Raw genomic sequence first — 11,487 nt, 5'->3', positions numbered from 1 at the left:
ATAAATTATGTTTGGCCCTTTGGCCCCCTCGGTTGGAGATGATTTTTTGTTACAAGGCTATGTTTAGCCTATAACCCTTTGGCCCCTCGATTGGAAATGGTAAGAAATACGGCATGACACTGTTTATTAAAATATTAATTTCTTGGAGGATAATAGGGCTAAAACAAACCCTCTAGCTCTCATTCGATTGAAGATGGCCTAACTCTCTAGTAAAGTGCGACGGAGAAAAGAAAGACCAAAAAAATCTATAATGCTTGTAATTGAAAAAAGAAAAGAAAAGAAAAGTCATAGGCAGCAGAACTCTCATATAAAAAGAGAAAAATCACATCCTATGAGTATGAGGCTATCTCAAGGGGGTGGGAAACAAAAAAACCTCAAATTTTGGGTCAATATCTCTTCAAGGAATGTATTTTGGGTGTGAAAATTTTGGGATTTTCAGTTTGAGGGTAAGAATCTGGGACTGCAACCCATCCCGGATGGATAAGGAAAGCAAGTGGTGGCATGGCCCCCAACTTGCTTGTACACAACACATGAAGAGGGAAAAGGCGGTCTCGCGCAGAAGATGTAACATGGCAGATTGATTGTCTACGGGCGAGTGCACTAGTAGTAGCCTTTTTACGGCTGAGACGCATTCCTAGGTTATGATCTAATGTGGCGTGCCCTACCCATTAGCTTCCAACAGGTCTTTATTGTGTGGCCCATACTTTTTTATCGTTGCAATCCAACGACCAATTTTGAATTTTTTTTTCAACTGTTATTTTTTCAAATCCAACGGTTCAAATCTAGTTTAAGAAATTTTAATGGTAAAGAAAACAATCCAATGACTCAAATTTAAATAACGGTCAAATTAATATTATTAATTAATCCAAATTAGATACAACACCAAAACTCCTCCAAAAAAATTATAAATACCCATACATTTGTTCACTAATCCATAAAATTAAAAAAAAAAAAAATCAATTTTCTCATACTTCACTACCAAATTTCTTCAATCATTCATTTCTCCTTTTAAATTTATCTCTTATGGCAGATAGAGAGCGCTAGAAATGCCAATTGGCTGCCTAGCTAGTGAAGATGTCGCCTTATGCTTAACTTGGGTGTTGATCGCCCAAGACGGTTTTGTTGATCGCTTTCAAACAATTGATACGATGTGGGGGCGTATTTACAAAAAGTTTCTCGCTAACAATCCAGGCATTGTAGGGGAAAACCTCAAATACAAGGATGGTGTAAACTTAGCTTCAAAACTCTCAACCCACAATGTCACTCTATGGAGTTCACCTTTAAGTGTTGTACATCGTAATCCAGCACGTGGTACCAACGTAGAAGATATGGTAAATTCACATCTTTAAATGTTACAATTTTAATTGTGTTAATATTTTTCATCTGATTAACTTTCCTTTACTATATGCGTAAGGGTGGAAAGCACACCAATTTTTTGAAGATGGAAATAAGTCATGCAACCATGCAAAATTCAAGTTGCAATGCTTGGGAGGTTGTAAACATTCTCCAAAGTGAGTTGAGCTTGGGGGGAGCAACGAACAAAGTCTTCTGACAGTTCCACATATGGTGTGGATTGGGGGAAGAGGTCTAGCTAGCTGTAACGCCACTCCCACGGCTAGATGGATACGATAAACAGAAGGAGGACAAGAAAAAAAATGATGGGGCTTCTTTTATTCAACAATCTGGTGAGTACTTGTGTTTAGTTCAACAAGGAGTAAAGATGAGAAACGACAGAAAAGCGAGGATGCAATTGCTTAAAGAAGAAAAAGAAAATAAATTATGAAAGGAGGTATTGGCAAACTAAACAAGATGCAATTATTGCACAAAACTCGTACCCGGATTCGAACACCGCATCCTATACTCCCAGTCCATAGATCTCGGAAAGTGATTAATTGGTGTCTTTGATTGTCGTCTTTAAGTATTCTTGTGCAATCCTTTTGTTGTTCTTGTAATGTTATTAATGTTATGTAATGTCAAGGAATTGTTTGTGTTTGCCATCACAATTTGTTTTTTAGAATTTGATTTTTTTTTTATATCAAAATGTTCGTAAAAATAAAACAACATAAATTATATAAAAACTAATTTCAAAACTATTAGCCAAAAAAATGTGACAAAATACAAAAGTTTAATAAATTATAAAGTTGGGAGTGGAAATTATAAGTCTCTTACTGTTGAAGAAAAAACTGTCTAACCTTATATGTATAAATAAATAGTTAAAAATACGGGGTTAAAATTTAAGGAAAACTAATGAAAAGTTAAAAAAAAAACTTTAGTTTTAATGAAAAAATGACAAATAAAGGTGTAGTGAATAGTACCTGGGAGAGGTTAAAATGTGGTTTTTTAGTAAAAGTGAACAGTACCATGAGTGTTTCATTAAAATTCCCTAAAATTTAAGATTTCTCACTATTGAGTTGGAGATAGCCTAAAAAAAAGTATATAAGAAGAGTCATTTTGGTTCCGGTTCCTAATCAATCTAATTGTTAGAATTAAACCTTATTTGTTTAAATAATTTGATCAAAGTCCTTGACATTATTTAATAAATTTAACTCCTACATTTATGCATTCAATATCTCACAAATTATAAAATTTAAGCAAATTTAAATAATATTTTTACAATATAACAATTACTTAAATATCAATAATAGAGTAATATTATGCTTCATATAGTTCTAGAAAAAAGATAATGTACCCGTGTAACTATTGATATATTTTGGGGTGTGCTATCCACACACCCCTTTTTACTTCTCACACACCCTTTGTTAATTTCTATCCGTTGATCTTCTTTAATTCATAGCACACCCCTTTTTACTTCTCACACACCCTTTGTTAATTTATGTCCGTTGATCTTCTTTAATTCATCAGATCCGACGATCGAAAATTAGAAGGGTGTGTGAGAAGTAAAAAGAGGTGTGTAGATATCACACCCCTATATTTTAAGAAATAACTATTAACATATTTAAAACACAAAATAAATACATATAATCAGCATGGGTACATTCACAAAAAAAAAAAATATGGGGTACAAATTAAATAAAAAATATGGGTACAAATCAAAATTCAAAATTATGGGTACAAATTAAAACTAAAAAGAATATTGGTACAAATTAAAAAAAAGGTATAAATTATAAATAGAAACATATGAAAATAAAATACTAAAAAGATATATTTGGAAATGATTAATAAGTTTTTCATTTTTAAAATTGACAAATGATGACTTGTAAATAATTTTGGTATTCAACCAGTGACATGAAAATTAGTCAAGGGACCTTAATCAAAAATAAAAAAGAAATAAGGTTTCAATTAATGAGAAGGAAAAATGAGGAATGAGAACCTAATTTATCCATATAAGAATCATGCACTCTCTGTCCTCTCCTACAGCTAGCCCTCAAAAACTAATGTGTGTGTGTGTGTATTTATATATAGAAAAATACATGAATTCCTAGAAGCTGCTGATGAGGTATACAAGCCACCCACTGCAACAATTTCTGCATCCCCTTCCATTTGAAGAAATTCATATTCCCTTGTGAATATTTCAGCAAAAAATCTATCATTTCCTTCTGTGATAAATCTACAAACCTATCTTTTCCTTCCCCAACAGTTAGATTCTGTGCCACTCTCTGAACATGACAGCTGCTAGATCATTAAGATTGGTGGCAAAAGCTTGATTAATCATCAAGCCATGACTACCAATGGGATGGCCTTCTTCTCTACAAATTTCATGCTTCAGACCCCCCATGGTCACGATGACTATCAACCTCCCACTTCTCTCAATCCAATGCTGCCTTCCTGCACACCTCAAGATTTCCATGGTACGTCTCTGAAACTTTAACATCAATTTGGTTTTTATCAATCAAGTTCATAAGTAGTAGTGGGCCGCTAATCCGTCTCGCTGGTCTGTCTTTTTGAAATCTTGACGTTAATATTTGTTGTGTTTATGCAGGAGTGGCATCGTTTCTAGGAAAGCGATCAGTGTCGTTTTCAGGGATTGAGTTGGGAGAAGACGCTCATGGGGAGGATGACTTATCAGATGATGGGTCACAGGTAGGGGAGAAGAAGAGGAGGCTGAGCATGGAGCAAGTGAAGACACTTGAAAAGAACTTTGAGTTGGGGAACAAGCTTGAGCCTGAGAGGAAAATGCAGCTGGCCAGGGCCCTTGGTTTGCAGCCAAGACAGATTGCTATATGGTTTCAGAACAGGAGGGCCAGGTGGAAGACAAAGCAGTTGGAGAAAGATTATGATCTCCTCAAGAGACAGTTTGATGCCATCAAAGCTGACAATGATGCTCTCCAATCTCAGAACCAAAAACTTCAAGCTGAGGTTAGTTCAATTCAAATAAAGTGATATATAAAAGTACGCATTAAACCAAATTCTTCTCGTAGTCAAGTTGGCTAAAGCAGTTTTGAAACTCTATTTATATAGTTTAAATTATACTAAAATATCGCTCAAATCAAGTTTTGCATATGATCGTGCTCTGGTTCTGTAGAATATGGTTTGGAACTTAATCATCTGCCTTTCATCACAATGATTTTTGCTTTTTTTACTTTAAAATTATTGTGTCATGATTTTAAGAACCTTTATAACTGTTGATCATTTGGGGTCCCTGAACCAATAAACTCTGGTTACATAAAGTTGCTTTTTCCAAGGTAGGTTAAACTTTTTTATGCACTGATTAATTGAACATGATTTGGGGGTTAAAAGGGTAACCATTAGAGATCTGTATTTTTTTCAAACATCTATGAATTAGTCCGGCTACGAAACAAACTTGAATTTTTTACTGATCAATTTAATGGGTGCAGATAATGGCATTAAAAAACAGAGAGCCAGCAGAATCCATCAACCTCAACAAAGACACGGAGGGATCCTGCAGCAACAGAAGTGAAAACAATTCCGATATAAAACTGGATATTTCGAGAACGCCGGCGATCGACAGCCCTCCATCTTCTCACCATCATCACCATCATCAAAATCCAACCCTTTTTTCGTCTTCAATAATTAGGCCTGCCCAGCTCTTCCAAAACACATCAAGGTCTGAAGCAATGCAATGCCAGAAGATCGATCAGATGGTCAAAGAAGAAAGCCTGACCAACATGTTCTGTGGCATCGACGATCAGTCTGCAGCAGGGTTTTGGCCTTGGTTGGAACAACATCAGTTCAATTAAGCAATGAAATAATCAAGAGGCAAAAAATCCAAATTACCATGTTAATTTCTATCAGTTTTTAATTAAAATATTCCATGCTTTTGGTGACTAGGTTAAAGTTAATGGGATGAAAAAAATATCTAAGTGAATTTGAATTGCATGGTAGCTAGTGACTGAGTGTGGCAGCAGCTCCTAGCTAGCATGGACCATGAAATAAAAAAAAGGATTACTCTCCTCCGTCCTTTTGTGTATTTTTTTAGTATATTGTCGATTTTTTCCCTAATTTTCTGTCAAAAAAGATTAACATGTTGTTCATTAAATGTTATTCTTATTTGTCCCTTTTACTTTCTTAATATTAAATTTATCAGATAAAATTGGACAACTATAAGTTTAGTGAAAAAATTAACCAAATAAAAGTTCTAGAGATTTTCCTTACTTTGGAATCATGCCATTGTACTGTCAAAGAAAATTTGCTCACAAGTGCTGTGAAAAAAAGTCCTTTTGCAAAGATTTGTTTGCTGATTTCATCAATCCAGTACAAAACGGAGAACAAAATCTACTACATTAAGTTTTTGCTTAAAAAATATACTTGAAGCTGAATTTATATAGAGAGGGAGAGTACTGAGAAGGGGAGAGTATCGAGCACACATTCCAAGAGGGAAATGAAGACAAGGAGATGGAAGAGAGTGGAAGAAAACAGAGTTGGAAAAAGGTCATACTCGTGAAGGGGACGTTGGCAAGTTTAATGTTCTGACAATCGAAGGGAATGGACAAAAACCCAACTATGCTGTGTCTCCACCACCTCTTTCACCACTCACCTATCTCTGTCTTTGTTAAGAAGACAATTTTGGACACGATATCGTCGATAAATTACACGACTCGATTCTTGTAGGAATATAAAATTCGACTAAAATACAATTAACATTTTTTTATTAACATTGTGCTAACTAGTAAGATTGTAGCTTTTCTCAAGTTTGAGACGAATAATATGAGTTATTATATTGTTACTTTCATATCCTTGAATTTACGAGTTAATACAATTACGATACAAATATAAATTGATAAACTTGAACGCGATTCATTGAAACCCTAAATTTAGTATATGGGGAAAAAAGAAAAGGGCAGTGTGTCATGTGAACTCACTATCACCCACTCTCTAAAGTCCCACAAGATCCTTTTTCAACTTGCTTTTAGAAAAATACATCTCCCTTCCCACACTTACCATCTCCTTTTTCTTTTCCATGATGTAATGCTTTACTTCCAAGTTCCAACACATGTCCATTTTCGAACAGTTATTTTCAAGTGACAGGAATTCATTCATCCTCATCCTCAATTCTGTCTCTTTTTTCCAAGATATTTTGAGCTCAAAAGCGGTATCTTTGACCTATATATGCAGTCGTTGATGCCTATAATTGGTTTTAACAGTAAGATTGACCTTATCGATCAAGAGATTGACCATTAGAAAATATATAACTATCTAACATTTTTTGTATTTACTTGTTCTTGGTATTGAAACATTCCGTCGTTCTGTAAAAAAAAAAAAAAAAAAAAAAAAAAAAAAAAAAAAAAAAAAAAAAAGAGGCCGGACAATCCTTCTAAAAAACCAGCTTAGCGTGACCGACCAGACTGACAAAGATTACTAGTGCATTAGTATTTACCCTGACATTGCATGCATGTCGATGTTTAGGTCGGACAACACTTTTAAACCAGCTTAGCGTGACTGACCAAGTCGTCAAACCCTACGTTGCATGCATGCATGCAGAACGAGAGTGCATTCCAGAGCTCAACAGAACAAGTTTCGGATCAAATACATGAAGATTGTCATCAAAATTCTTAATGTAATCATGAGCATCTCTAGGATGTAGATTTTACAGTTGTTGCTAGCAACTGTCACAACATAATTAACGGGATCTATTAGCCACTAATGGCAACCCAGTTCATTAAAACTAGCCAGTAATTAAAAGGACAAATCAACAAATTAAATGTGACAGAATCTGCATAACCTTCTCCATATCTGCATATCAAAATAAGTTGACGCAAAATATATTATTTGTATTTTTTAAAATTTGTAATTCGTGGGATCATGTGATGAAGCCATAAATAATTTTTGGCCGCCATGGCTGGAAACTTCGGCATTTTGCAGACACTTTGAGATGCCAACTTATATTACACATAAAAATATTGTTAGTGGCAAAATTAACAATTCCAGTTAACAAAAACTCGCTAAGTGGCCACGTGCCCTTGTGGCTTCACATTCACACCTCAACTAAATAAATATACTAAACCAAATAATTTATTTGTTTGAGAATATTAGAGTATTGTCCTTGAACTTCAGTTTAATTAGAGCTTTGGATTTTAAATTAAAAATTTGTGGGTAGTATTTATTGAACTCTTTATTTTGTGAAGCAACAATCATTTTGGATAACATTGATAAAACTCTCTGTCTGAAATAAATATTTTAAAGAATCAAATAAGAGAAGAAAATTTTAATGTAGTTACCCAAAATGATCATTATTTCTCACTGTGACAAGTTGAATAACCTATACTCAATATTTAGTTCAAGGCAGTAGATGACGCTTTACCATAGGCAGAAAACAATAGTGCCTATCTACCCTGATGCATATTCGATCTCCACTAATGCTATCATTTATATATATATATATATAATAACATTTAGTTTAAGGCAAAGCTTAATTGGATATTGAATGAAAATTCAAGGACCAATTAATAATCAAATTTTCTCCATGTGTTAAGCTAAATATTTGTTATTAGAAGAGAATAAGAGCAACCCAGAAGCATGTTTGCCATTTTTGAGACCAAAACATGTGCAGGGTTATATATATTCAAAAAGAATTATGCATTATTGCGTTTTAAAATATGTTTGGAAATGCTTTGTGTATCCATTTATGTTGAGATTTACCATGGATTTGAAGCTCTGTCAACGGGTAGCATAATATTTTTGCAGTGACTTTTTTGGAAGACGACTTAAATATTCTAATTTCTGGGAGGACTACGTATTACCATTCCACGTGGAACAATCATTTTTTTCTTATCTCGAAGTTGATCCTAGCCATTTGAAAAATCAACAAATTGAAAAATTAAAGAGAGACAAAAGTGAAGTATACATTCAACATATGATTCATATGTTGCTTCCGAGCAAGAAAATTAGGTTTGGGCCTAAGTCTAGTACCGTGATGTTATACAAGTTTGGGCTTTTGCCCGTTTGTAGTCGAATTTGTATTCAAGTTTGGTCCAACTGTATTTTTAATTTTTACTTTTTAATTTTCGGACGAGCCCAAATAAGGCTACAAAAAGCACGTGTCTTGTTTGTGTGCGTCAATCTATGGTTGATAAATATGATTCTCGTTGTTTTATATCTCATAGTCCAAAGTAAATTGTAGTTATTCACCGTTTTAATTCAACGGTGGAAGAGAAAATACTTTCTTACTAGTACAATAACAAAAATTAAATGAACTCTTACTGTTGAATTAAGACCAAAAAGTGAGAGACTAAAACCTTTTTAGGAGAACAAGACCAATAAAGACGTAGAACAACATAAAAACAATAATATATAATAAATGTAATATAATTTGAGTAGTATTTATTGTGTTTTTGTAAGAACCCACATTGCCTATGGGTGAGAATTCTGTAAGTCTTATATGTATATTCCTATCTCTACCTAGCACAAGGCCTTTTGAGAACTCACTAGCTTCGGGTTCCATTGGAACTCCGAAGTTAAGCGAGTTCGCACGAGAGCAATCCCAGGTTGGGTGACCCACTAGGAAGTTCTCGTGTGAGTGTCCAGAAACAAAATCGTGAGAGTGTGGTCGGGGCCCAAAGCGAACAATATCATATTACGGTCGAGTCGAGTCTGGATGTGGTGGGGCCCGGGCCAGGATGTGACAATTTGGTATCAGAGCCAATCCTGGCCGGATGTGTGCCGACGAGGACGTCGGGCCTCTAAGGGGGTGGATTGTAAGATCCTACATCGCCCAGGGGTGAGGATCTTGTAAGCCTTATATGTATATTCTCATTTGTACTTAACATGAGGCCTTTTGGAGACTCACTGGCTTCGGGTTCCATCGGAAATCTGAAGTTAAGCGAGTTCGCACGAGAGCAATCGCAAGTTGAGTGACCCATTGAGAAGTTCTCGTGTGAGTTCCCAGAAACAAAACCGTGAGGGTGTGGTCAGGGCCCATATGGGACAATATCATGCTACGTTGGAGTCGAATCCGGGATGTGGTGGGGATCCGGGATGGGATGTGACAGTTTTAATTGTGACACATAGGGTCTTATATTCGGGTGAATTTTTGTGTTGGTATTAAAATTTAGACGGTAAAATTTTGAAATTTTAACGGTTAATATGTTTGTGGAAGGGCATAGTTTAAATTTAGTCAATTAAACTGAACTTTTATTTCAAAGTTATTGTTTAATTACTTATGTGTACAATACACACTTAACTTCAACAAAATATTAATATTTTATTTTATATAAGTGATTAAATGGTTTCTAAATTGAATAATTTTTTTTTAGCATAAATAAGATTTTTAAATGATAACAAAAAAAAATAAACGATTGTAGTTTTAACTTTTGTCCAATAAAATGAGGTCAAAGCTGTCTCAACTGTAGCCAATAGAAACCCAGGGAAATATGGAACACACAATTTCAGCTACCAACCCAATCCTTATGCGACACTCCTTCCCTTTCTCTCTATCTTCTCTCGCAAATTTTCTAACTTGTAACTGATAGCCCAATGGCCTCCACCCCAATCCTCTCCCCCACCACAACCACCACCACTTCCTCCTTAGTCCACCACCACCACCAATCTCTACACTTCTGTAAATTACCCTTTCCCAACTCCCTCATCAAACCCAGCACTCTCAATTCCAACAGACCACTTACCAGACTTCACGTGTCCACCCCAACAAACAAACCCAGCAACACCACCGCCACATCGACCTCCACCTCCAAGAAACCCACGACGGAGACCATCTACTTCGACGGCGGAGCTCACTATGGCGACCTCCTGGCCAACCTTATCCTGGGTTTCACTCTTCTCTGGCTGGCCTTGACTTTAGCTGCGGTCTTCAGGGCCTTCTTTTTGAGGTACAGGTTCACCAACCTGCGTGTGACGGTAATCTCGGGACTGACAGGTCAGGACAGGAGCGACTTCTCGTACAAGGTGATCAAGGATGTCCAGGTGGTGCCGCGATTCATCGGCGAATGGGGTGATATTATCATCACCCTCAAAGACGGCACCAAGGTTGACCTGAGGAGTGTGCCCAAGTTCAGGGAGATTGCCAAGTATTGCCTCTCTTTGGCGGAAAAGCCGGCCGTATTGAAGGAAACGGGAACCAAAGGCTTTTAATTTAATTATTACAAGGTTTAATTTCATGCAAAAACATTGATGGTGTTTTTTTTTCTTGTATAAGAATTCTCAGAGGTATGCTAAATCAATTTTTGTACATAATTAACTAGTTCTCGCACTTTGAAGATTGAGATTACTATACTATTAAGAATCTAAATTATCTCTTTCTCCAATTAGTAATGGTACAATACTTGAACCGATGTCTTCGAAATTGAATGATTTCCCATGTTTTCTTAAAAAATAAAAATAAACTATGAAATTTGAATGGAAATGTATTTTGGTTGTGTAGAACTTCAGTGTAATACTAAGTTTTTTTATACCAGCAGTATTTTACTTTTAACGAGTCTCAACTGCAATCGATGAGGAGAATTCGAATTCAAGTGAGGAGCATATTTGTTCTAGCTAATATTGCTACAACCACCTCTACCAGTGACACTGTCAGTGTGAGTTAACCTTGTATGGTGGTCTATAGGCGATTATAAGGTGTCTAGGCAAAATTTTAGGGTTTTTCATATAATCACCCTATTTGGGAATGGACTGAAAATGGGCCCCGACGCAACATTAAACTTAGGCCCAATATGTGGCCCAATCCCACACCGGTTATGATTTTCACTCTCATATGATAATGATCGTTGTGTGAAAATTATTTCCTTCACAATATTATTTAGAAGCGGCACACTTTTTTTCTCATATGATGAAAACATCACATGCATGTAGATAGGGATGAGTTCACATAAACACCTGTTCAATCGTAAATTCACATAAACATTTGTTACATATTCATGGTATGTGACAAATGTTGGATCTACGATTGATGGGGGCTAGTGATTTAACACCTGTTATTCTTTGAGACCTGCAAACAGAAAAATCAAGAAAAATTAAAAAAAAAAAATCCAAATTGTTAGGTAGCTTGGAGCATCCAGGCCAGTTATGGGCCTTTGAATCGTGGCAAGGCCCGGTATGTCGGACTTTAATTTTTGT

General features: G+C 35.6%; 2 protein-coding genes across 2 annotated transcripts; both read left to right on the top strand.

The window, feature by feature from the left end:
* Positions 1–3,261: 3,261 nt before the first annotated feature.
* LOC137737084 (homeobox-leucine zipper protein ATHB-13-like) lies at positions 3,262–5,375 on the top strand. The gene is made up of 3 exons (XM_068476445.2): positions 3,262–3,809; positions 3,941–4,317; positions 4,797–5,375. The coding sequence occupies exons 1-3, from the start codon at positions 3,680–3,682 to the stop codon at positions 5,157–5,159; spliced, it is 870 nt and encodes a 289-aa protein (XP_068332546.1). The 5' UTR covers positions 3,262–3,679; the 3' UTR covers positions 5,160–5,375.
* Positions 5,376–9,780: 4,405 nt separating this feature from the next.
* On the top strand, positions 9,781–10,608 carry LOC137737085 (uncharacterized). Its single transcript, XM_068476446.2, has one exon. It carries the CDS (start codon positions 9,892–9,894, stop codon positions 10,504–10,506), a length of 615 nt encoding a protein of 204 aa, XP_068332547.2. The 5' UTR covers positions 9,781–9,891; the 3' UTR covers positions 10,507–10,608.
* The last annotated feature ends 879 nt before the right edge of the window (positions 10,609–11,487 follow it).

Source organism: Pyrus communis, chromosome 13, assembly GCF_041283825.1.
Source record: "Pyrus communis isolate YQ-2024b chromosome 13, ASM4128382v1, whole genome shotgun sequence".
NCBI lineage: Eukaryota > Viridiplantae > Streptophyta > Magnoliopsida > Rosales > Rosaceae > Pyrus > Pyrus communis.
The sequence above is the reverse complement of the archived record's forward strand: the minus strand, read 5'-3'. Positions and strand labels throughout refer to the sequence as shown.